General features: G+C 39.4%; 1 protein-coding gene across 2 annotated transcripts in view; it reads right to left on the bottom strand.

Moving 5' to 3' along the window:
- Nucleotides 1–27,220, bottom strand: part of DOCK11 (dedicator of cytokinesis 11) — a 193,349-nt gene that overhangs the window by 67,732 nt on the left and 98,397 nt on the right. The window contains exons 21-32 of one of the 2 annotated variants that reach the window (XM_054472262.2): nt 23,506–23,627; nt 22,942–23,028; nt 21,827–21,916; nt 14,764–14,882; nt 11,959–12,028; nt 11,747–11,872; nt 10,749–10,820; nt 9,682–9,828; nt 5,297–5,380; nt 4,360–4,471; nt 3,830–3,868; nt 1,352–1,530 (exon numbers count right to left, since the gene is read on the bottom strand). In XM_054472262.2, coding sequence (XP_054328237.1) covers nt 1,352–1,530; nt 3,830–3,868; nt 4,360–4,471; nt 5,297–5,380; nt 9,682–9,828; nt 10,749–10,820; nt 11,747–11,872; nt 11,959–12,028; nt 14,764–14,882; nt 21,827–21,916; nt 22,942–23,028; nt 23,506–23,627 — 1,247 coding nt within the window. The remainder of the gene's footprint in view (nt 1–1,351; nt 1,531–3,829; nt 3,869–4,359; nt 4,472–5,296; nt 5,381–9,681; nt 9,829–10,748; nt 10,821–11,746; nt 11,873–11,958; nt 12,029–14,763; nt 14,883–21,826; nt 21,917–22,941; nt 23,029–23,505; nt 23,628–27,220) is intronic. The other variant, XM_054472263.2, reaches the window with a different exon arrangement.

Here is a 27,220-nt window from a genome sequence, read left to right as displayed (position 1 = left end):
AGGTCAGGAAATGAGGACCATCCTGGTCAATATAGTGAAACCCCATCTCTACTAAAAATACAAAAATTAGCTGGGCATGACGGCGTGTGCCTGTAGTCCCAGCTACTTGGGAGGCTGAGGCAGGAGAATTGCTTGAACCCGGGAGGCAGAGGTTGCAGTGAGCCGAGATTGCACCACTGCACTCCAGCCTGGGTGGCAGAGCGAGACTCCGTCTCAAAAAAAAAAGAAAGAAAACAAAATTAGTGTAGTAAATAAAAACTGTAGCTGTGACCGTTACTCATAGACAACAGTGTAACGTATGTAAAATTTATAGCCACACCCACAGCTATTTATAGTAACACCATCATATTAACATTTTTTTCAGTAAGAAGAAAAACTTATTACATATTTTACATATGATATATATTTAAAGATATATTAAAGCATATGTTTCACAGAATAAATTTTTTAAAAATTCTTAATCATGAAGCAGTTATGTTATTCTTTAAGTATGAGTTGAGAAAACAGTGTATTTCTTTAACAGTTAACTAAACTATATATATATATATGTGTATATATATATATATATATACATTTTTTTTTTTTTTGAGACAGAGTTTCACTCTGTCGCCCAGGCTGGAGTGCAGTGGCATGATCTCAGCTCACTGCAGCCTCCGTCTCCTGCCTCCCCAGTTCAAGTGATTCTCCTGCCTCAGCCTACCGAGTAACTAAGACTACAGGTGTGTGCCACCACGCCTGGCTAATTTTTGTATTTTTAGTAGAGATGAGGTTACACCATGTTGCCCAGGCTGGTCTCAAACTCCTGGCCTCAAGCGATCCACCCACCTCAGCCTCCCAAAATGCTGGGATTACAGGCATGAGCCACTGCTCCCGGTCCTAAATGGTATTTTTAAAAACCTAATGATTTGAGGCCAGGCACAGTGGCTCATGCCTGTAATTCCAGCACTTTGGGAGACCACAGTGGGTGGATCACTTGAGGCCACGAGTTCGAGACCAGTCTGGACAACATGGTGAAACCTCATCTCTACTAAAAAATACAAAAATTAGCCAGGCGTGGTGGCGCTCACCTGTAGTCCCAGCAACTTGGGAGGCTGAGGCACAAGAATCACTTGAACCTGGGAGGCAGAGGTTGCAGTGAGCCGAGATCATGCCACTGCACTCCAGCCTGGGTGGCAGAGTGAAACTCTGTCTCAAAAAAAAAAAAAAAAAAAAAAACACTTATGATTTGAAGCAAAAATAAATTTTCCTCAATGCTTATATAATGCTCCTTGCTACAAAAACTTCATCTTCTATAAAAAATCATCGTAGAACTTTACCAGTGTGATACTGATGACTGCATGGATATCCTTACCTTGTGCTGGTATCTTGTGTCAAATGCATGTTTTATCAAAAGATTCTTTATAACAGAGATAGCTGTATATCTGATCTCATAATTGTCCTGAAGAGCAATGGAAGTTTCCCTCAGAAGTAGACCAACCAAGAAGTGATGCTTGCAATACTCATCTGATAAACTGTATTCAAGATTTGAATCTGCAGTACAATGAAATTTAAAACCCATTTATGAAAATATTTAAAACATGATTATAATTAAAATACTGTATTATTTAATAATATGTGATCATGCTAGCAAGAGCCATAATTTTTATTATTAATGATTCTGAGCAATTCTTTTATCATCTAGAATAAGCATGCAGAATTTACAAGACAGGAGCACTCATATTTTGGGCTAGATGATAGCTTTAATGATCATTTCAGTCAGAAAGAAAGTCCCTAGATTCTTTTTTTTCCCCTAGATTCTTTTAAACTCATAGAAATCTTAGGATAGAAACTACAATAAAATAATTATATATTTTGCAACGTTTTAACAGATTTCTTTATAGCTGAAGAGATTTTGTCACAAATATAAATTTGAAAAATTCTATGTAATAATACTTGATTTACTTATCCATTTATACTTATAAAGTGGGAAAAGACAAACTAAACAACTGAATAGTCTGACAGTATTGACTGTTTTAGTAAATATTATATATTGGGCTGAAAATATACATGGGACATAAGAATAATAAGGAAAACAGTCTTATTTCATTCCAATCCATCATCACTCAAAAACAAATATTTTATATCAGAAAATAATCACTTAGAACTATGTCTTTCCCTTCCTTTAAGATCCTCAGTCTATTTTATTTATTTATTTATTTGAGATGGAGTCTCACTCTGTTGCCCAGGCTGGAGCTCAGTGGCACAATCTCAGCTCACTGCAACCTCTGCTTCCAGGGTTCAAGCAATTCTCCTACGACTATAGACGTGCACCACCACACCCAACTAATTTTTTTTGTATTTTTAGTAGGGACGGGGTTTCACCATGTTGGCCAGTATGGTCTCGAACTCCTGAGCTCAGCTGATCTGCCTGCCTTGGCCTCCTGAAGTGCTGGGATTACAGGCATGAGCCACTGTGCCCAGGCTAGATCCTCAGTCTATTTTAAATCCCAGATGTTAATATCATGGTTGGGACTTGGTTGTAAGTACTTATAGGGGATTGTGATCAGGTTTAGTAATTTTTTTTTTTTTTTTGAGACAGAGTCTCGCTCTGTCACCCAGGCTGGAGTGCAGTGGCGCAATCTCGGCTCACTGCAACCTCTGCCTCCCGGGTTCAAGCGATTCTGCTGCCTCAGCCTCCCGAGTAGTTGGGATTACAGGCATGTGCCACCATGCCCGGCTAATTTTTTTTGTATTTTTAGTAGAGACGGGATTTCACCATATTGACCACGCTGGTCTCTAACTCCTGACCTTGGAATCCACCCGCCTCGGCCTCCCAAAGTGCTGGGATTACAGACGTTAGCCACCGCGCCTGGCCAAGTTTAGTAATTTCTGTGGTAGATTTCTACTATCTTTATTTCCTCTCCCGAACTATTTAATTAGATAGGCCATGAAGCCGAAGGATATGTTTTCTATTTCTCTTTTGGCCTGTTCAGCACTTAATATAATGCTTTATATTCAGTTGGGACTTAATAAATGCTGCGAGTAGTCCAATTTAATCCTAAATCCTGATTATCTGCCCACCCCTTCTTTTTCCTGACTTCCTCATAGTTATAAATAAATATTGGGTGAATTATGTGAGCTATACATGCTCAGAATCGAATAAGGGGGTAGCTGAATAGGAGTGCTATGGTTTAAAAATATTTTTTTCTCCATTTTCACTGGCTATAATTCCATCACTAAAACCACCACTCAGCAGATACTTCTATACAGACCAAGGCAGATTATTTTCTTCCTGCATTGGTCATGCTCTTTTGTGAATCCCTATCACCTTCTACGCACAAGGGCCAGGACTGACTAACAAAGGTGGCTTTATCTGAGTAGATTTTACAAATGGTAATCAATTTGTTACTTTGGTGATTTGAATAAATCCAATCAGGTGGTTTCATCTACACCTGCAAAACTGTGGCCAAGGTGTCACTATAACAGCATCTGAGAGAGGCAAGCCTGAGAGAGGAGACACACCTACACACACACACACACACACAAACAAAAACAAAAAAAAAAAACAAGTAACTTCCAGTTCCCCATCCATGGCCTCTATGCTGGCTTGCAGCAGGAACTTGTGTTTTGAGGGAAAATGTTTGAAAGCTGGTTTCTCTAGCAACACTCAATTTGATTTTAAAACTAAAACACACTGCCTCCTAGATTTTCTGGGTACTTTAACTAAAGCCTCATTTTGGCTAGGGAGGATTTGAAAAGCAAACAAAGCCCCCATCCATCTTAGCAATTCATCAAATCAATTGTTTTCTAAAACAGCAAGCTAATTTAGAGTGAACCGAGTTAAACCTACCTACTGAAGTCAAACGGTCCACCGCAAATGAAAAAAAATCTAATTAATATATGAAAAGAAAAGGGACAAATAAAAAACATAGTAACATAAGAATAGTGCTATACAACAAAGCATTCAATAAAACTAGCAATGGAGATAACTGAAGGCATTTCATAAATTTAGCACAAACATGTTACCATTTTACTCTACCTTTACATTTTTTGATGCTTTGAGGAGAAATGCATTTATATGTCTTTTTCTTAATTTAGTCTCATACAAGATCCCAAACACTACTACAGAAAGTAATTTCACTAGTATCTGACATCTGTGTTTAAGCAGCAATCTATTAACACACCTGATTTCTTCACACTATGAACATTATTACTGATATTATGAAGGAAATGCAGAAAAACATTAATGGACTTCAGATAGTAACAATTCTGAAATTACCTTCAAGTTGACTGGTTCAACTAGAAAACATCATACTACACTAGCGCTAGCAAAACATGGAAAAAAAACAAACTCAAATGATGGAAAATGCAAATACATGCCTTGAACCCGCTGCAGTTTAGGTTTTGCAAATGCCATTGGCAAGTTCAGAGGAATGTAATGTTCGTGATTGCAAATTGTTTGCAGAAATTCAAACTTGTATTCAGCCAGAACCTAAATGGAAAGAAATGATACATTAGCTCATATTTAGTAGGCATTTGCTATTTTAAGAATTTAATACAGCGCATTATTTTTCACAATGGAAGTGCTTAGTATTCTAAGCATACCTTGAGATACGACCTGTGCAGGAAAGAGTTAACATAGCAGGTCCAAGACTGCTATCCTTTAAAAGGCCTGCTTGTTGGCTGGCATCTAAAAAATGAAATTTTGAAATGTTCCCTACATGATAAGTTGCACCTTCTGTGTCAGCCTGCTTAGACTATTTGTACAAACAATGTGATTTATAGTGAACACCTGCTTTGCTTTCCTTTCTGAGAGTCTGGAATTTTGACCAGCCTCCAACACATAATCAGCCCCCAATAAAAATCCTCAACTCTGAGTTTTAAACAGGCTTCCTTGAACAGAAATATTGCACACTTACAAGTGCATTTTCACTGCTAGAAGGAGGCTGTGCTCTGTGAGACCCTTCACAGGAGGGAAAGAGCTCAGAAAGGCTGCATGTGGATTGCTACCCACCCCATTTGATGTCTTTTCCTTTCCCGATTCAGCTAAGTATCCTCATTATGTCACGCTCATGAATCTTAGCCATCAATACAACTATATGTTGAGTCTGTGAATCCTTAGAATGAGCTATTGAATACATGGGGGGTCCTGGAGACCCCAAAACACAGTCCAGTATTCCTTGCTTTTAGGTGTGTCTATAGTCCAACTACCTAAATAAAAACAACAGTTCCTAATCCCCTAGAAGAGAATAAATGTCACTTTTGGTCTTATGCTCAGATGTCTGATATCCACTACAATCATGTCCTTATAACTTACCTTAGGATCTTTGGGGCTGAATCCAGATATATAGTCATTTATTAAATTGAAAATAAATCCTCTATCCATTAGTGTCAAACAGCGCTATAGAAACCAAAACAAAACGAAGGGTTAGTTACATAATTCTAAAAGCCTAAATTTTAAAAATGTAAAGTTTTAAAAATTCAAAATTGGTTCCACACAAAAAGAAAGACATTTTTATTTTTATAGATAACTTTCTGAGCTTCAGGTGACCTTAAAGAAAAAGATAAAGGGCAAGTGGCATCACTGGAATTGGGACTGAAGGGCCTCAATTATACAGTTTTCAGAACAAGATGTATATATAGCCACACACACAAATATACATTTATCTGTACATACACACACATACATACACAGACACACATACATATCTGTAATCTATTCAGCTACACTTCCTCATTTTGGTCAACTCCCAAAGCCCAAGCGAGTTGATCTCAGTTTGGTCAACTCCCACTTCCAAAGGGAAGTGTAAGGTAGTCTGTTAGCTGATGAAAGTGAGGCTTGCCTATGTAAATATTAATAATTCAGACCAAAAGGGTTTTTGTGTTCAGTGAAGTCAAAGCGTAAAACCTCCCTTCTCTGTGACAGCCCCAAGTTATTCATATTTGCCTGATGTCATTCTCCTAGTTAAGGCTCTCACTACCTTGCAACTGAAAAACTGCAGTTAACCTCCTCAGTCTTCATGTCTCTCATGTCTCTATCCATGTGCTTCCAGATTAACCTCTAAGTCCTAGCCCTAATGGTGTCATTTTCCTGCCCCAAAGCTTCCAATAGTTCCCTATTGTCTCTAATACAATTTCAAATTCCTTAGCTTGCCATTCAAGAACACTCACAATCTTGTCCCAACTTACTTGGCCAGCTTCATTTGCCAATAGATCTCATTGACTTTCTTTGACTCTGTCTCAAAACAGAAAAAAAAAAAGAGAGAGAGAGAGACAGGCAGAGTCTTGCTCTGTCACTCAGGCTGGAGTGTAGTAGCACAGTCATAGTGCACTACAGCCTCAAACAATCCTCCTGCCTGTCTCCCAAGTAGCTGGGACTAAGGCGGGCACCAGCATGCTCAGCCATCATTCACTTATTATTCCCTCGAGATGCACTGTGTATTCCCACCTCTAAGTCTTTGGCTTATGCCACACCTAGCAATTCTATCGCTACTTCTATCTGATCTTGTTCATTCTTTAAGGTTCTCATGAAATCCCATCTTCCTTAACTACATTGGTCCATGGATCCCTTTAAACACTTTATTCAGTATTAGCTTGTATTTTACTGACTATTTTCCTGTCGTCTCACCTAGATTGGACAATAAGAATGATCTTTTCCTTTATATCCTTCATAGTGCCTAGAATATTTCTGTGAAATCCGAAGAATTCAATATTTGATTAACCAGCTACCTGCGTCTTGTATCTCATACTCTCCTTTACACTTCTGCTGCCACTGCCAAGGGTCAGACCCTCATCACCTCTCATCTGGATTACTGAGTGAGGCTCATATTTATTTATTCCAGCATCCAACAAACATTTAGAGGATCTACTATGTTTGAGACAATGTATTACATTCTAGAGAAATACAAAGTGGAATAAGGCATGGTCCATAATCATGTCTAATAGTGAAGACAAACAAATAATGAAAAGATAGTGCACAATAACAAGTGCCACAGAACTATGTAAAAGACAGGTGAACAACAGAAGGGGTGATCGACACTGCATGGAAAGGCCAGGGAAGAACTGAGCCTAAAAGATAAGTGGATTGTGCCACGCGGACAATTGGTTTTCTAATCGGTTGCCCTGACTCGAGTCTCTTCCTCACTTCATCTATCATACCAGCAAGAAAAGTATCCTCTGAAGTATTTGGTGTTACTTCATTGCATATGAATCAAAGTCCAAATTCCTTAACCTGACATTCAAGGCCTTCCATTCTTGGCACAAGATGGCCTTTCCAGCTCTTTCTCCATACATCCTAAACTCATCACACGACTTTTCACTTGTCCCTAAACAATTTTTGAACATGCGTATTTCATCTTTGCTCAGGGACCCTCTAACTGCAACATGCTCAACTCTTGTCTTGGAGAACTCTGCACTATGTTACTTGTTTCATGCTGCCTGGTCATAATCTCTCTCTCCCTTTCTAGTTTTTCTATAGTATTTTGTCTGTATTTCTGGTATTACTGTTATCACCTTTATCTTGTATATATATTCAAATTTGACTACTAACACGGCCTCTCACATCTTTGAACTGCCACATAGAAGACAAGCCAATGTTTGCTGACTTGAATTAAGTAAATACTGCTACTAAACCAAAAATGTTCTGTTCCCTTTACATAGTAAACTTCAACTTTAAACTCCATGGAAGAAGCTAATATTCTACATTTCAGATAATCTAATTCGTAGTTTATTTTAAAAAGATATGTGGATGTTGGCTTTTTTAATACACAAAAAAGGCTTGTGTAATAGGGTTAAAACTTTATTTTAATTCTGGCAAAGAGAAGTCTTATGTCAGAAAATCATACTCAAGATATGTGAAACCTAGTTGTGAATTTTTAATTAACAATGAGGATATGTTAGAAACTAAAACTCCTTGGATGAATTGCTGCCCACAAGGTTCTTAATATGAAGAGTTTTGAGAGTAATGAAGAGCTTTGAGAGTAATGAAGAGCTTTGAGAAATGAAGAGAGGGAGAATGGAAAGAGGCAAGTAAAAACTAGGTGCATTTGCAACCCACACTTGTCTCTGCCACACATCAAATATTGTTGTTACCCACTTTATCACAGTTACATTCAGGCCAAGAGGGGCAGATCACTTGAAGTCAGGAGTTCAAGACCAGCCAGGCCAACAGGGCAAAACCCTGTCTCTACTAAAAATACTGGGCATGGTGATGCATGCCTGTAATCCCAGCTACTTGGGAGGCTGAGACATGAGAATCAGTTGAACCCAAGAGGCAGAGGTTGCAGTGAGCCGAGATCACACCAGTGCACTCCAGCCTGGGTGACAGAGCGAGACTCTGTCTCAAATTAAAAAAAAAAAAAATGAAAGAAAGCAAGAAAAAAGAAAGAAAAAACAGTTACATTCTCGCACTGCCCCTTACATACTGACAATAACAAAACCTAACAATGGTAAGTTTGCCGTCTTTCATAAATATAGTTTTTTTCTGGCATATCCCAAATAAAATAACCTCACTGATCAACACTAACAATTTACATTTATACGTATTAGCAACATGTACACTGTGGTTACATCACCAAACAGGTTGCTTTAGTCCAAAAGTTGCAAAGTCAAAAGCCAACGGGGTCAGAGAAACAATTTAAATGAATGAGGAGGCTCAGGGGTGTAATAAGGAGTGGTAGGGATGGTGGCAACCTAGAAAGTATGTGCTCCCATTTAAATAAGCATTCAAACTATGCTTAAAAACACTGTGTGCAACAAGCAACACTTGTCTTCTGACTAGGCCACCTGTGTGTGTCCTCTGATTTAATTATTTGTCATTTCATTGGGGGATGGGGACAAATTTGTTGTGATCAGGTAAGCTAAAAGATACAGCTTTTATCCAAAAGAGGCAATAACAAGTGTTGGTGAGGATGTGGAGAAAAGGGAACCTTCCTTTCCTGTTGGTGGGATTGTAAATTAGTACAACCACTATCAAGAACATATTTGTTTGTATTTCTGGTATTACTGTTATCACCTTTATCTTGTATATATAGTTAAATTTGACTACTAAGATAGCTTCTCACATCTTTTCTTGTTTTGTTTTGAGATGGAGTCTCACTCTATTGCCCAGGCTGGAGTGCAGTGGTGTGATCTCGGCTCACTGCAACCTCCACCTCCCGGGTTCAAGGGATTCTCCTGCCTCAGCCTCCCAAGTAGCTGGGATTACAGGCGCCTGCCACCATACCCAGCTGATTTTTGTATTTTTGGTAGAGACGGGATTTCACCATGCTGGCCAGGCTGGTCTCGAACTCCTGACCTCATGTGATCTGCCCGCCTCGGCCTCCCAAAGTGCTGGGATTACAGGTGTGAGCTACTGTGCCTGGCCAGCCTCTCACATTTTTGAATCGCCATATAGAACACAAGCCAATGCCAATGTCTTCTATGGAGGTTTCTCAGATAACTGAAAATAGAGCTACCATACGATCCAACATTCTACTCTTAGATGTAAACCCAAAAGGAAGAAAATCAGTGCATCAAAGAGATATCTGCACTCCCATGTTTGTTGCAGCACTGTTCACAATAGCCAACGTTTGTAAGCAACCTAAGTTTTCCAACAGTCTTATGAAGACCTAGCTGAGTCTCTAGAAAGTGCTTAATTTTTTTCTTGGGCTTCCTATCAATGTAGAGGAGTTCCTTACCACATTCTAGCTGCCTTTAACTCACCTTCAGAAAACTAGCCAAACTATAGTTCACATTTCTGGACTCATCGGGAATCTCCGCATACCGAATAGTCACATGGGGAATTATTGCAAGAAGCAGTGAATGTAAGACATGATGATATGTCTCGGGAAATCTCTGGCCTCGGGGAAGCTGAAATGAAATAGGCACAGAAAAAAGTCAGACTTCCAAAAGGTCTAAATCAATTGCCATTTTTACTTTCAAACACATTCTACAAATAAATATATCTTAAAACTGATGTATAATTGTTCTCCCAACTTAAAAATGACATCACTAGTTCAAGATGTACTTCACTCTATATAATTACAGGAACTATCTGGATCTCTAATAATCTACCTGACTGAGGTTATCAGCAAGAATGGGTTGTTCTGCCCCAACTTTGGAATATCATGCTTCTGAGTTACAGACACATCCCAGTTTTCACTCTACTTTTTTCCTGGCACACAAAGTATGCATGCACTTCAATTTTAGTAAACATATTCTATGAAAATTCTGATAAAAAATAATTCAGTATAAGGTAAATATTTTGTACTTCACAAGTCTTAGCTTTATGATTCCTATGAATAAGAAAATATTTTTATACCTTTCAAACAATTCAAAATTACAACAAAATGTATACATCACATTCCGGGATCATATCTAGTGCATAAAGTGTTTGTAATACTCCATGTGCACGGGCAAACGCTATGTCTGATTTAACCAAATGAGTCTTCTCGAGACATTTTTAAGCCATAAGACAAAGGCAAAGCTTCAAAGGTAATGAGATGTACATGGCAAATGATTATAGGAAAGAATCTATGTGGAAAAGTCTCTGCAGATTAGACGGTGAGAATGTATCAACTGCGAGACCTCAGATTTATGCAATACATCCATTGTTTTGTAAGCAACATTGAAAAAGGCAAGCACTAGGAGCCTTTAAATATAAAATGGGATTTGCATAGCATGGCTATCTGAGAGTAAGATTAGCTTTTTTTGTCTCCATCAAATATTATTCTTATATATACAATTATCATTTGCCAATTGAAAGTTATTCTTTACCTTAATTTACTTACCTTAATCTTATTCTCTTCCAACAAGTATGTGGCCATTGACTTTGCAATTATTTCAAAGAAAAACCATGAGTACTAAAAAACAAAAAGAAAGAAAATCTTTAACGGTTACCAAATCTTTGAAGCTTAGCAAAGTTTGACAAATCAATATGGGTCTTGTCTTTGAATTTTACTAACATTTTCAAGTGATCCCAAGTCACCATCAAAGTCTCACAGAGTATCTACAAATGGTTTTAGCAAAAAGGTACTATTGTACTTCAGGGTTGACTGGTAATATATAAAGGAAGGATGGGAACCTTTGTCCCACTGGGGAGGATTTTATCCCCAAAATTGTTTCTAATTGCCCACACGTGGTAATAAGAGCAAACTAACTTCTAGTTTATCTTGTTACCACTTTTAAATGCTCTATAGACAATGACTCTTACTACCACCTGCACTTAGCTTGGGCCCCAACCCTGCTCTTGATGTGACATTCGTGCAGCCTAAGTAGCCTAGATGTTTGCCTACCTCATGTAATTTGAAGAATAGAGAGAAGCCTCAATCAGATATACTCCAAGATACTCGAAATTCTACCATTAATAAAAGAAGTAATAAAAATAATGACAGTAATAAGAGCTATCATTTCTTGAGTGCCTACAATGTGCCAGGAACCATGTGTTAAATGCTTTACTTATATTTTAGAAATGAGGACTTGGAGGCTCAGAAATGTTAACTAACTGGCCCCAGGTCACAAAACTATTTTGTGATGGATATAGGATTCTAACTCAGGTCTATCTGATCCAAAATTCTTTCCTTTACACATTTAAATGAGGGCAGGGGGTGGGTAGTTGGGGTGAAGAAGGTTCTGTGGAGAACTTCAGGAAAAGGATGCATGGGCAAAGTGGTGGGGAGAGGACGGGTCACATGTGAAACTGATGAAAGACTAGAAGTGAAACGGGAGGGTATCAAAAAAAAGTGTGTCTATGGCTGCTTTTGTTGCTTGTTGTGTCCTGTGTTCATACCTTTAGCAATTTGTTTATTGATAAAAAATCTGCAGACTGTTTCAATATTGCTATCATCGTAGTAGCCAGGGTTTCATGTATCAGCTGGGCCTGAGGAGCACTCGGTTTTTCAGGTCGGAAGCTATACTACAAATAAACAAACAAAAAAAATGAACTGTAAGACAAAATTGTCACATTGCAAATTGCTCAGAAAGAAACTTCACTCCACAAACCTTTATGAATGATCTTAAGTAACTATCCAAGCCTTCTTCATGGCACTTTGATACAATATGTAAGAGAACCCTGAAACGACATTCACAAGAGTCAGCATGTCATGCTATAATGAATTACCATATTTTGATTCTTAAGATCGTCATGTCTAGCCCCCAAAACATCTAACACTGCCTGAATAATTAAAAGTGAGATGATTGCATTAGATATAATGGTGATAGTTCAGGCATAACAAAGATTTCAGCATCTAACATGCTTGGGCCTTATAAAATATATTTCCTAGTTCAAAAGAAGGATATTTAACTTGACAACCCAGATGTTACGTCTGTTTCTAAATCTCTGTATGTGTCTGAAGCATGGTGGTAGCTACTAACCAGTAAAAGACTTCAAATTAGGTAAATATTGAGATCTCCTCTAGTGAGAATAAAAGGAAGAGAATAGAAAGATAAAATGAAGGCCGAATCCCAGCACTTTGGGAGGCCAAGGCGGGCGGATCACGAGGTCACGAGATCGAGACCACAGTGAAACCCCATCGCTACCAAAAAATACAAAAAATTAGCCAGGCGCGGTGGCAGGGTCCTGTAGTCCCAGCTACTCGGGAGGCTGAGGCAGGAGAATGGCGTGAACCCAGGAGGCAGAGCTTGCAGTGAGCAGAGATCGCGCCACTGCACTCCAGCCTGGGCAACAGAGCGAGCGAGACTCCGTCTCAAAAAAAAAAAAAAAAAAAAATGAAGGCCGGGCATGGTGGCTCATGCTTGTAATCCCAGCACTTTGGGTGGCCAAGGCGGGTGGATCATGAGGTCAGGAGTTCGAGACCAGCCTGGCCAACACAGTGAAACCCTGTCTCTACTAAAAATACAAAAATTATCTGGGTGTGGTGGTGAGCGCCTGTAATCCCAGCTACTTGGGAGGCTGAGGCAGGAGAATCGCTTGAACCCCGGGAGGTAGAGGTTGCAGTGAGCCAAGATCGCACCACTGCACTCCAGCCTGGGCAACAGAGCTAGATTCCACCCCAAAAAAAAAAAAAAAAGAAGGAAAGGAAAGGAAAAGGAAAGGAAAGGAAAGGAAAAGGAAAAGGAAAGGAAAGGGAAAGGAAAGGAGAAGGAAAGGAAAGGAAAAGGAAAAGGAAAAGGAAAGGAAAGGATAGGAAGAAAGACGCAATGAAAAGCATGTCAACAGGGGGAAAAGGAAGGGAGAGCCGGAGCAGGTGTAATGATATGAACTATAATTGGGGGTAAGAGACTAGCAGTGTCCTCAAAGTTTAGCATATATCAGAAGCACCTGGTGGGCCCTTTTAATAGATTGCTCAGCCCCTCTCCCAGAGTTTCTGATTTTGTAGGTCTGGAGTGAAGCTCAATGATTAACAATTTTACTAAGTTCCCAGGCGATATTGACGCTACTGGTATGGGAACCATGTTTTGAAAACCACTGGCCTAAAGTTTCTTCCATTTTCAACCACACTATCCCCAACAGCAGCGATGCACGCAAATGGCGTGTGGCTGTGGTGTGAGGCCTGCTGGAAGAGGTTGTGGCAACAGCAGAGGCAGCAAAGCCAGAAACTCCCAGCACTCAGCACACAATTTAAATACCCTGTTTTGATTTCAAATTTCAGGTGCATTTTGCATTCTACTCTACAATATATCCTTGTTTGTTTTCACATAAAAATAATATTTCCTTATTCTTTCAAGTAAAAATTGATGGCTTGGGGCCACATTCTGTTAAATATGCATCCCTAGTCACCTGTGTCTATTTAAATTGATTAAAATTAAAATTAAACACAATTAAAAATTCAGTTCCTGCAGGACGCGGTGGCTCACGCCTGTAATCCCAGCACTTTTGGAGGCCGAGGCGGGTGGATCGCCTGAGATCAGGAGTTTGAGACCAGCCTGACCAACATGGCGAAACCCCATCTCTACTAAAAATACAAAATTAGCTGGGCGTGGTGGCAGGTGCCTGTAATCCCAGCTACTCTGGAAGCTGAGGCAGAAGAATCGCTTGAACCCGGGAGGCGAAGTGAGCCATTGCACTCCAGCCCCGGCAAGAAGAGCGAAACTCTGTCTCAAAAAAAAAAAAAAAAAAATTCTGTTCCCTCAGCTGAACCAGCCCCAGTTGAAGTCTCAATAGCCACATGTGGCTGGTGGCTGCTATATGGAACAACACAAGTGTAGAACATTTACATAATTGGAGAAAGTTCAATTGGAACTTATATATTTATCTTCTTAAATACATAAAGCAAATATTAACGAACATGAAAGGAGAAATATATTGCAATATAAAAATAGAGGACTTCAATACCCCACTTTCAACAATGGACAGATCAACCAGACAGAAAAGTAATAAGGAAACATTGGACTTGAACTACACTTAGACCAAATAGACCTAACAGACATATACAGAACATTCCATCCAACAGCAACAGAATATCCATTCTTTTCATGAACACACAGAATAGTCTCCAGGATAGACCATGTATGTTAGGCCACACAACAAGCCTTAAGAATTATAAGAAGACTGAAATCATATCAAGTGTTGTTTCCAACCACAATGGAATGAAACTAGAAATCAATCACAGGAGAAACCGTGGAAAATTCAAAATAGGTGGAAATTAAACATGTTCCTGAGTCAAAAAAGAAAAAGAGAAAATTTAAAATATCTTGAGACAAATGACAATGAAAACACAACATACCAAAACCTATGGAATGCAACAGCAGTTCTAAGAGGGAAGTTTATAGTAATGAATACCTCCATTAAAAAATAAGAAAGATTGCAAATAAATAGCATCTTTGTATTATAACACCAAAACTCACATGGTGCAGTTGATAGGAACGTCATCTTCATGGATCATATTTGTGAGAACTCGGAAGAGTTGCATAAGAATTACAGGTAGAAACTGTATCATGACTTGGATCTCCATGGCATGCAAACACTAAAATTAAGTCGTTATTAGTTATGAAAACAAACAGAAATATGATAAAATTTGCAAATGTGAAACAACAAAAAAATTAAGTAATAAGAAATACATTGACCAGCGTATAAGCTCAATTAAAAGTGAGCTTTCCATAGGATAGGGGGCTTTTTTGTTAATTACTTAATCCACACCTCTATTTGGCACTCAGATTTTGTTATTTAATATTAAATACTTTACTAAAGGTAATAAGTATAATTTGGATAAACAGTTTTTGGAAAATTGACAACTGACTCCTGGTAAACCAACACTCAATTGCCTGGGGCAGTGGGGAGGAACAGACATGTTTGGAGATGACACTGGACATGCATCTACTAACTCCCAGGCATTCTGTATGTTTTGCAGGGGAATGTGGGCATCAGTTAATCTGGTGACAAGTTAAGTGGAATTCAATAAAGAGTGGTTCTATATGTAATTGGCTCTACACCATTACCACTACAAAACGGAAGCACTTTTGCAGTCTAAGAATCTCACAATACATTTCCTTCAAAGTGCTAACACTGTGTCTCCAATGATAAGTGCGTTACAAACATCAAAAAGAAGAAACGTGATCATATATACAGAGAAATAATACAAACAGTGAAAGTTGTTCAATTTCTTTCTTCTTTCTTCCCTTCTCTCCACATTCACTCACTCAACCAGCCAACCAAAAAAAAAAAAAAAGGAAACAAACCTCGCTGAGCATCTTTCTATATCAATTCAATGTGTAGTGCTAGGGGAAATAGAGAGGTGGATAAATCAAGTCTCTGTACTTAAAAAACTCATAAGTTCTCTCTCCCAGATTCCCTGACTTTTGCCACAATCTGTCTTCAAGACCCTCTAATCGATAACCAAAATAGTATAAATCATTTTCTTTTTAGCAGGTCTCTGTACAATTTCTCTTTACTCTCAGTACATCCAACTCTCATTTCTAAATTAATCTTCCTCAAATACTCGTTACATTAGACCACCTCCTGCCAAGATTTTTTCGATGTCTCCCCATAGCCTATGGCAGTGGTTCTCAACCAGGGGCCATTTTGTCCCCAACAGATTTGGCAATGTCTGGAAACAGTTTTGGTGGTTCACAACCAGGGAGTGATACTGACATCTAGCGGTCAGAGGCCAGCAATGCTGCTAAATATCCTACAACGCACACACAGACCCTCACGGACAAAGAATTGTTCTACCTCAAAATGTCAATAGTGTGAAGATTGAGAAATCCTGGCCTAGAGTATCAAGACCAAGTTATTTCAGACCTAACTGGCATTTTCAGCCTAAACAATAATCACTGTTCTCTACAAGGCCAAACTGGTATCTCTGGTTTCTTCACTGAATATATCATATACTTTCCTACCTTTGTGTCTGTTCATCATTTTTAGCCAAATCCTGGCTACTCTTTCAAGGCAAGTACAAATTCCCACTTCAGTGAAACCATTCATTTTCTCATTCGACAAAGAGCAAACAAATGAACTTCCAATAGCCAAGCACACCAAAAACAAAAGTAAACCCAAACAAATAAAGGCCATGGTTTCTACCATCAAGTAGTTCACAGTGTGCAGGGGATAAACACATGGAACTAAATAATTGCAGTATCACCAGTAAATAGCATGATCATGGAACATACAAAATGCACAAAGAAGCAACTGAGTGTGCAAGTGGGTAGGGAATGTCTGGTAAGGCCTCAGAGATGAGAAAGGGTAAATGATAAATAGAATAGTGCCAGGTAGAAAAGAGAGATGGGCATTCCCTGCTACCAGTAGCAGTCCTCTGTAATTTATTCTCAATATGACAGCCAGAGTGTTCTTTTTGAAATGCAAATTAGACATCGCCATCTTTCTGTTGTTAAAAAACAAAACAAAACAAAACAAACTACCACGAACAAAGAGCTATCATAAGCTTCCATGCCTACGACATACCCGGCCCGTACCTCCAAACCTGTCACTTGCCATCTTCCCCTCACAATGCACACTGTACTATAGCTACATGGTCTTTTATTTTTCTGTCCTTCAAACATGCTGATGTAAGGTGTTTACACCTACTGTGATATTCTGTTATCCTTTTACATGACTTTACCCCCTAAGGTTGTCTTTCTCTCATCCTTTCAGCTTGAAATGCTATTTCCCCCAATAGGCCTTCCCTGACAACTCTATGTAGAATATACTCCTGGTCATGTTGGATCTCATTAACCTGCTCTTTTTTTCATGGCACTCGCTTATAATCTCTCTACCACAACTAGAAAAGGTATGTTGTCTAAACTGTTCCCCATTCGATTCACAGCATCCAGAACAATGTCTGGCCCATACTACATGGTCAATAAATATTTGGTGACTTACTGAATAAATGAATAAAATAAGAAAGTAGGCCGGGTGCGGCAGCTCACACCTGTAATCCCAGCACTTTGGGAGGCTGAAGTAGGCGGATTACTTCAACTCAGGAGTTCGAGACCAGCCTGGCCAACATGGTGAAACCCCGTCTCTACTAAAAACACAAAAATTAGCCAGGCATGGTGGTGCATGCCTGTAGTCCCAGCTACTTGGGAGGCTGAGGCAGGAGAATAGCTTGAACCTGGGAGGCAGAGGTTGCAGTGAGCTGATTTCATACCATTGCACTCCAGCCTGGGCAACAGAGTGAGACTCTGTCTCCAAAAAAAAAGACAGGAGCCCTCTAGTCTACAGTAGTTCCTCAGTTCACCGAACCCTCAGCACTTGTGCCCTGTATCACATACTGGACATTTAATCATATATTGCTTTGAACTGTTAATTGTATTATTGACAGACTGTCATTTAACTTATGTATGTCCTGTCTCTTCAGTTACACTTTAAGTTCCCCTATGGACAATAACCCTAAATTATTCTTCTCTGTAAGCCTCAAAGAGCTAGGAAAATACTAAATATATACCAAGAGCTCAACAAGTGGATGGTAAATGAATTCTTGAAACAACGTCATTTATAGGAACAAGAGATAGCAAGGTGTGGTAGAAAGAACATGGGACTCGTCATAGTCTCACTCCAGTTCTGCTACTAACCAGTTGAATGACTACAGGCAAGTCACCTCTACTCGGGCCCCAGCTTCCTCATCTGTTAAAAAAAAAAGTCTTGGCCGGGCATGGTGGCTCACACCTGTAATGCCAGTACTTTAGGAGGCCCAGGTGGGCGGATCACCTGAGGTGAGGAGTTCAAGACCAGCCTGGCCAACATGGCGAAACCCCAACTCTACTAAAAAAAAAAAATTAGCTGGGCATGGTGGCGTGCGCCTGTAGTCCCAGCTACTCGGGCGGCTGAGGCAGGAGAATCACTTTAACCCAGGAGGCGGAGGTTGCAGTGAGCTGAGATTACGCCACTGCACTCCAGCCTGGGCGACAGAGTGAGACTCTGTCTCAAAAAAAGTAAGAAAGAAAAAAAAAGGCTTTAGAATCCTTTTCTTTTTTTTTTTTTCTTTTATTATTATTATTATTATTATTATTATTATTATTATTATTATACTTTAGGTTTTATGGTACATGTGCGCAATGTGCAGGTAAGTTACATATGTATACATGTGCCATGCTGGTGCGCTGCACCCACCAACTCGTCATCTAGCATTAGGTATATCTCCCAATGCTATCCCTCCCCCCTCCCCCCACCCCACAACAGTCCCCAGAGTGTGATGTTCCCCTTCCTGTGTCCATGTGTTCTCATTGTTCAATTCCCACCTATGAGTGAGAATATGCGGTGTTTGGTTTTTTGTTCTTGCGATAGTTTACTGAGAATGATGATTTCCAATTTCATCCACGTCCCTACAAAGGACATGAACTCATCATTTTTTATGGCTGCATAGTATTCCATGGTGTATATGTGCCACATTTTCTTAATCCAGTCTATCATTGTTGGACATTTGGGTTGGTTCCAAGTCTTTGCTATTGTGAATAATGTGGCAATAAACATACGTGTGCATGTGTCTTTATAGCAGCATGATTTATAGTCCTTTGGGTATATACCCAGTAATGGGATGGCTGGGTCGAATGGAATTTCTAGTTCTAGATCCCTGAGGAATCGCCACACCGACTTCCACAAGGGTTGAACTAGTTTACAGTCCCACCAACAGTGTAAAAGTGTTCCTATTTCTCCACATCCTCTCCAGCACCTGTTGTTTCCTGACTTTTTAATGATTGCCATTCTAACTGGTGTGAGATGGTATCTCATTGTGGTTTTGATTTGCATTTCTCTGATGGCCAGTGATGGTGAGCATTTTTTCATGTGTTTTTTGGCTGCATAAATGTCTTCTTTTGAGAAGTGTCTGTTCATGTCCTTCGCCCACTTTTTGATGGGGTTGTTTGTTTTTTTCTTGTAAATTTGTTGGAGTTCATTGTAGATTCTGGATATTAGCCCTTTGTCAGATGAGTAGGTTGCGAAAATCTTTTCAGCACTAAGATTATATAGAGGAGCTTGGCTATTTCTGAAACCACATGGTATTTCATTGACTACCACTAGAGGGAGAACGTAGGTCACATAAATACCAGAAATTCCATATCTTCAAAAAAACAAATATGAGCACTTTTCTATTTTAAGAATACCCGTATATATGAAAATGATGTTCTTTTCCATTCCACTTGATTAAAACTTTTATAAAACTTTCCCATGTGAAGAACAAACCTTAACAAAGCATTCATACATATTGAAGTCCTAGATATTTACCTGAGGAAAGGATTTAAAAGTTAGATGATTATCATACTTTTTTTTTTTTTTTTTGAGACAGGGTCTCGCTCTGTGGCCCAGGCTGGAGTACAGTGGCATGATCACAGTTTACTGGAGACTCAACCTCCCAGGCTCAAACGATCCTCCCACCTCAGCCTCCTAAGTAGCTGAGATTACAGGCATGTGCCACTATGCCCGGCTAATTTTTGTATTTTTTTATAGAGATGGGTTTCACCATGTTGATCAGGCTGGTCTCGAACTCCTGGGCTCAAGCAATCTGCCTGCCTGGGCCTCCCAAGGTGCTGGGATTACAGGCATGAGCCATTGCATCTGGCCTATTATACTTCTTAATGATAGTTAAGAACATATAGCCATATAGCCACCACTTATTGACTGTCTCCCTTCTACTCTTCCAATAGTGTGTTTTCTATATGGTAAGCAGAATGACACTTTAAAAACCAAAGTCACATCATGTCACACTTCTGTCCAAAGCTCCATATTTCTATCTCACTCGGAGTAAATTCAAACTCCTCGCCATGGCTTATGAAGCCTTACTCGACAAGCTCCCAGCAACCTCCCCAAGGTAATGTCCTATCACTCTGTGTCCCAGCCACACTGGGATTCTTGCTGTTCCCCAAACACACCAAGCCAAGCTCCTCGGGGCCTTCATACTTGCTGTTCCCAGCTCTCCCCGAGAAATCCACATGGCTGGCACTCTCATTTCCTTTAGGTCTCTGTTCAAATATGCCTTTACTAGAGAGATTTTCTCTGGCCACTTTAAAACAGGGACCCCTTGTAAATCCCTGCTCCCCTTCATTGTGCTGGTTTTCTTTATAACAGTTATTACCATATGAGATGACGTATATATTTATTCACTTATGTGTTTATTGTCTGTCTCAACAAGTAAGCTCTTTGACAATAGGGATATTATTTGTTTTCTCCACTTAAATTTCCAATGCTTAGAATGATGCCTGGCCCATAGGAAGCACTAAAGAAATAAGTGTGGCATGAACGATTACTATCCGGCAGATGCCCTAATCTTTTTCTTTTTTCTTTTTTTTTAAAAAAGGAAAAAGAAAAAGAAAACAAACCAGAATCTCTCTCTGTCACCCAGGCTGGCATAATCTCAGCTCACTGCAACCTCCGCCTCCCAGGTTCAAGCGATTCTCCTGCCTCAGCCTCCTGAGTAGCTGGGATTACAGGCGTGCGGTACCACATCTGGCTGATTTTTGTATTCTTAGTAGAGACGGGGTTTCGCCACAATGGTCAGGCCAGTCTTGAACTCCTGAGCTCAAGCAATCTCCCTGCCTCGGCCTCCCAAAGTGCTGGGATTACAGGCATGAGGCACCATGTCCAGCTCCATTGTCTCATTTAAGTCTCACAACCACCCTACAAGATGGGCACTATTGTTATCCTCACATGACAGATGAAGAAACAAAGGCTCAGAGAAGTAACTTGGTCATGGTCAGTTACAGAGCTAGTAAGTGACATGTGGGATACAAGCTCAGTTTATGATTTCAGAACCCATATATTTGATCTCATCTCATACTACCTCTCTGAAAGAAATGAACATTTTTGTTTCCTGAGTATATCATTAAGTAATAGCATATATCCAAAGGTAAATCCTAAAGATGTTTCATTTAAAATAATATTTCCTCAGACTTGCTATAGCTATCTTAACAAAGGAACAATTAAAAGAAGAGAGCCACTGTCAGGCAAATTATGATATGCACTGTAGTCCTAGCACACAGGGAAAAAACCAAGTGTTAGGTCCTCTATACATGTGGTAAGATACAATATGCCAACATGCATAAAATATGTATCTTTCATTAGCTAGCCCCTTTTTTAGTCTATCACCCATGGACACAAGAACCATTTCACATTTCATTCCAAGTCAAAGTGATTCCATTCCTCCTGGCCCTTTCCCCCACAGCATCCTTCACCTTTATTGGGCAGTCAGCAGGAAGAGAAAGGCCCTGAAAAATCGATTTATGGACCTGAAATAAACATTTTCATGAGAGTTTCAAAAATATGCTGCATTGTGGCTATTACATTTTCTTCCTAATGTCACCACTCTGCTGTCTGCTTCTAAACAGCCACATGATGGAAAAATAGATCATAGAAAGTATTCTCTGGAGGAAATACAGCCAAAAATATTTTAAACTGTCTGTTTGCTTTTTTTTTCCACAGCAAAATGTGGCAACAGAAAGACATGAAAAACAAACCTTTCGCAGAAAGCTGCTGTTCATTTACCTTTAAATATTTAATGAGCTCCCCTGGAACTTCTTTCGAGCCTGACTGAATCAGCTGGCAATGATGGAAGAATTTGTGCACATGCAGATCCTGGAACACAGATGGAAAGAGCCATATGAAATTTGATTCATTATCCTCAAATGCAAGCTCTCTACCTCTCCCTCCTCCTGTATCTTGCAGACCTATTTATCCGGTATTCTAATGCCCAGGCTCAGCAGCTCTTGACCACTATACAAAGCAGCAAAACCAGGTAAATCTGGCATGTACATAAGCACATGGGGTAGGCCACCATTTATGCCCAACTAGCTAAACATTCATTTGATTCCGACTTTGACTAGTGTGTTCTATGAAGTTGGGCTGCTTCTCCATTTTAATGAAATCAGCAGGAATAAAGGTATGAACTGAAAAATATACAGAGAAATAAATAATAAAGATGTGAACTGATAAAGAAAAGACAGCAGCAGGAAGTTAGCGGAACAATAGTCTCAGACATTCAGTACCCGAATTTACCATGGCACTTCACTGGCAAGGGGGTCCAACTGTCCTATGTGGAATCCATATACACTGATTCTGTAGACAGCATGGACTGCATCAGGAACTAGAATAATGAAATGTGTGTTTTGACCTGATTCCCCTGATTACTACTCTGTGACCTTGGGTAAGTCACCTAACCTGCCTGAGCCTCGGTTTCCTCACCTATAAAATGGAGATGACGGCTTCCACATTCCTTTCAGAGTTCTGTGAGGCTCAAATCAGTTAATGAGAATTAAAAGATCGTGTAATTTGAGAGAAACTATAATATTTGAGATAGAATGACTGTTTTTTGTTTTTTTTTTTAAGAGACAGGGTCTTACTCTGTCTTCCAGGCAAGAGTGCAGTGGCGCAATCATAGTTCACTGCAGCTTTGAACTCCTGAGCTCAAGCGATCCTCCTGCCTTAGCCTCCCAAAGTACTGAGATTACAGGCATGAGCCACTGCACCTGGCCAGATGTTATTATTAATAAGAAAATCTTGCAGGTCACATATTCTCTAAGGCTGTAGGAATCAAATGTGGTCTATTTTAATCAAACAAACTCAAATATAAAAATTGACAAAATTCAAACGATGCAACTTACTTGAGTGTAAATGGTAGATTCTAAGTGGCTTTTAATCTTCAACAAAGGCTTTGCACCATCTACCCATTTAATATCCATGTTACATTGCTGTGAACAGAAAATTGAGTTTCTATAACATAATAATGGATAGATGAACAACATATAATACCTTTATGCATTTAAACACTTTTTTCAGAAATGAATGTATTAATTTCATACCAAGAGATTATTGGAGAAAATACCCTGCCTTTAGAATAAATGTATCATAAATCATTTTACATTTCCAATCCTTTGCAGACTATTTTTATAAATTATGATAAAATGAATTACTTAAATAATTTTTTAAAATTATGCACAAAATCTGAGCCCCACTAAAAAAATTATTAAAATCAACAGACATAAAATTACTTTGTCAAACTGCTATAAATTCTAAACATGCACATTCCATGTTTATCTTTGTTGTGGACCCGCACCGGCCCTCAGACCCCACTTTGAGTAACATTGTACTAAACAATCGAGACCAACAGAATTCTATTTTTTGCACATTTAATCATGATCACTTCAACAAATGCAGTATTTTCCTACCTTTCTTGATTCTGCATCATTCAGATTCAAGTAGCCTGGGGGAAGATTGGCGGAAACTGGCAGCTGCTGCTCAAATGTGATGATTCTACCATCTTTCAGCAAAGGTACCCAGGCAAACCCAACTGCCAAGATAATAAGAAACCATGAGAAATGAAATATCAAATGCAATCAACTACACAAATGGCTGACTGCTAGGGGGCAGGGCAGGGTGGTGATGTCTCCAGGGATCTGTATGTGGGAGTTCAGGTGCTGGGCAACTGAGTACCGGGGAAGGAATAATGGGTTTGGATTGACTCTGAATCCCAGCCTGGCCACTAACAAGTTATGTACTCTATTTCTTTGACCATAAAAATGGGAACAGCAACATGGCCTTTCCATCTACAAGAATTATTGAGAAACCAGAGTGAGATTATATGAAAACATTTTAAAACTTTAAAAGCGCATCAATACCATTATCTTTATGCTTTGGGAAATATTTTTGGTAGATTTATTTTTAAAAGGTTCAGATAGTTCTCATCCATTCTTACACTAAGAGTGCAGAGTCTCACGGCTGAGACTATTTCAGATAACGATCACATGTTCCAAAATTTCTTATGGCACCCCTAGGGTAAGGAACTATGGAAAATTAAGGTCACAAAGTCACGGCTACACTCCATATTTATACAAGGCAGTAGGCATAAATCATTTAGTTAGGCAGAGTTGTCCTGATTACAGAAGGAAGAGGTGTAGGTGTAGGTAGGAGAATGCAGGCAGGAAATAGTGTTTATAACTTGAATCCACCAAGAGATTTTCCCCAATCTCTACATTTCTTAACAGTTCTCCCCAAAAGAGCTTTTTGGCTTTCAATTAGAAAACTCATCATGTTCTAGCTAAAAAAGCCAGAGCCATCTGTGTTGCTCAAGTTGAGTGGTGTCAGTATTTCCATTATAGAAATTACTCTGGGATTCAAGTGTTTATAACTCAGCTGTAAAAAAGCTTGCTCTGGACTTAGTTTTGGCATATGAGAGAGGGTATTGGCTGGAGAACATTTTTTAAAGCCACTGCTTTCTGATTCTTTAAAATTATTTGTGTGACTCCGTGTGTGAGTGTGTGTGTGATACTGTGAACACAGAAGTCAACACAAATCTGGTTAGAATGTTTTCATTTACGTGTTTAATTTGGCAAATGCTTTAATTCTTAAAAGGAGACTAAAACATTGCTTCTCTAAGTAGACTAAATGGCTTTCTCAGACTCCGAAATGTGCCTGACGGGCATCTTTACTAGTTCAACTACAGAAATGCTTTACCCAGACCTTTTCTTTTATAAAAAGCAGAGGAAAGTAACATGAGCAGAAGAACCATTAGAAATGACTCTGTCAAAGTAGTTAAACTAAAATTTTGACAAATAAGAAAAGATTTCCAGCCCAGAAAATAGGAAAATGAAAGGAAAATCTATTTCTTGTTCTTAAGCAACATTTTTAAATAGAAATTTTTATTGAGACCTCATTCAGATATACCATACAATTCATCTATTTAAAGTGTACATATAGTGGTTTTTAGTATATTTGCAAAGTTGTATCTCCATGACCACCACTTAATTCCAGAACTTTTCATCACCCCCAAAATAAATCCCATAGCCCTTAGAAGTCACTCTCCATTTCTCTCTTCCCCCAGCCCCTGGCAACCGATAGTCTACTTTCTGTCTCTGTGGGATTGCTTAGGCAACATTTTTGTACTGTAAATGAATCAGAGCACAACCAAGCGTGTCCCCTATTCAAAACTCATAGAGAGCACTTGGAAGCTGTAAAGGTACAATGTCAAGCACACCATCTGGCTCAGAGGTGGGAAGCCACTTAAAGAATGCACAGTCCAAAGTGATGAGTGGCACACGGAATAACCGTTTCATGCTCCACTGAGCATCTTGTCCACTTCTGTCTAGGATTTGGATAATGAATCGGTAATTTAGCTTTCAGGATGTACACATGGTCATCGGTTCTCATCGTTCTTTTAGTTTTCTTCTCAATCCTCAAAGCCCCTACCCTGAACTAACTGCAATTTCTATGGGGATAAAGAACATATCCATGCTACCTGCAAAGGGAACTCCCTCATATTCAGTCCTGCTCCCTGCTGGGTATCACTCCAATGTCTCGCTAGCACCTAAAACTCAACTGATATCGTCCCAAACCTGCCATCCCTACCCACAGTTTTGCTATTGGCAATACCTTCTTTCCAATCACCCAGTTTTGAAACTTCATTGTTAACTAAATCATCTCTCTAATAGCCAATCACTTGCCAGGTCCACTATGTTCTTCTTCTGCACTTCCTTTTCTCTCTGCCCCCCTGCTACTGCCATAGTGTGGCCTCTTCCTTTCCTGGACCTTTGAAATAACCCTCTAACTGGTGTTCCTTTCTTCCTCTTCCTGCTCCTACTTGCCTTGCCCATTATACTGCTGCCTGGTTGGTTTTCCTGAAAAACTGCTCTAATGTTTAAAACCCTCCAATAGTTCCACTGTGGTGATAGAATAAAATAAAATCTATAGCCTGGTATTCAAGGCTTTCCAAAATCTGACGCCTCCTGTTCAACCTGACATCCTATGATCCCCCTCCTAGCACCCTGTGCTCCAGGCTTAATGAACTACTTGTGGTTTCCTGTCCATGCCTCTTGATACTCTGCCTCTGTACAAGCTGTTCCTTCACCCCATAATCCCCTACATTCCTGCCATTGTTGCATTATCAAACCCCACCCAACTCTTTAAGGCCTCACTCAAACACCATCTCCTAGAAGCCTTCTCTGATTCTCAGCCACTCGTCTCTCCACCAGCTGAATAACTCGCTCTTCTGAGTTCACGTGGCACTACTTTCTTAAACACCACTTTCTATCTTGTATTATAATTGTTTACGCAGGACTCATTTCCCTTACTAGATCATATCCTCACTGAAGATGAGATCTGTGTTTGATTCTCCACTGTGTTCTCCGAAGTGCCTACTAATCTTGTACATAATACAGTTTGAGTATCCCTTATCTGAAATTTTTAGGAACAAAAGTGTTTCAAATTTCTGATTTTTTCAGAATATTTGCATAATACCAGTTGATATCTCAAATCCAAAAATCCAAAATATGAAATGTTCCAATAAGCATTTCCTTTGAAGATCTTGTCAGTGCTCAAAAAGTTTCCAATTTTGCAGCATTTTGGACTTGGGGATTTGGGATGCTCAACCTGTATGCAGAAATATTTGCTGAATGAATGAATGAATGAATAATACAGACTAGCTGGGATCTGAATCTTAGGACATGCTGATGTTCATAAAGTGCTTGTGATACAAGCTGTGTTCACAAGGCCTTCTATTTCTGCTAAGGGTGCTACCCATTGGTTTACGTAAAGCCTTGCTGAATGGGCCCATGACGAGAGCTTCACTGCTGAAGCTTATTCAAGTTTGTTAAATCAGTTATCTTCTCATTAGAACTAGTCAGCCCCCAACCTCCCTCTGGCTCACAGATGTCCCTGGCTCTGGGCTCACTTCCCTCTTCCTCAGTGAGCAGAACTGGAAAATTCTGGTTTCTGGGCAATTCTACATAAAAGAAATAACAAAAATACTGTATCACAATATGTGTTTCTTTTTGAGAATACCAATATTACTTTATGTTGCTTATAGTAGTCTAAGCACATTGGCAAGCATATGGACAATGATATTTGGTAGAAATGATACTAAAATGAACACATAATATGCATTTTACC

The sequence above is a fragment of the Pongo pygmaeus genome, chromosome X (assembly GCF_028885625.2).
Source record: "Pongo pygmaeus isolate AG05252 chromosome X, NHGRI_mPonPyg2-v2.0_pri, whole genome shotgun sequence".
NCBI classification, from domain to species: domain Eukaryota; kingdom Metazoa; phylum Chordata; class Mammalia; order Primates; family Hominidae; genus Pongo; species Pongo pygmaeus.
Note: the sequence above shows the minus strand (reverse complement) of the source record. Positions and strands in the feature narration are given on the sequence as shown.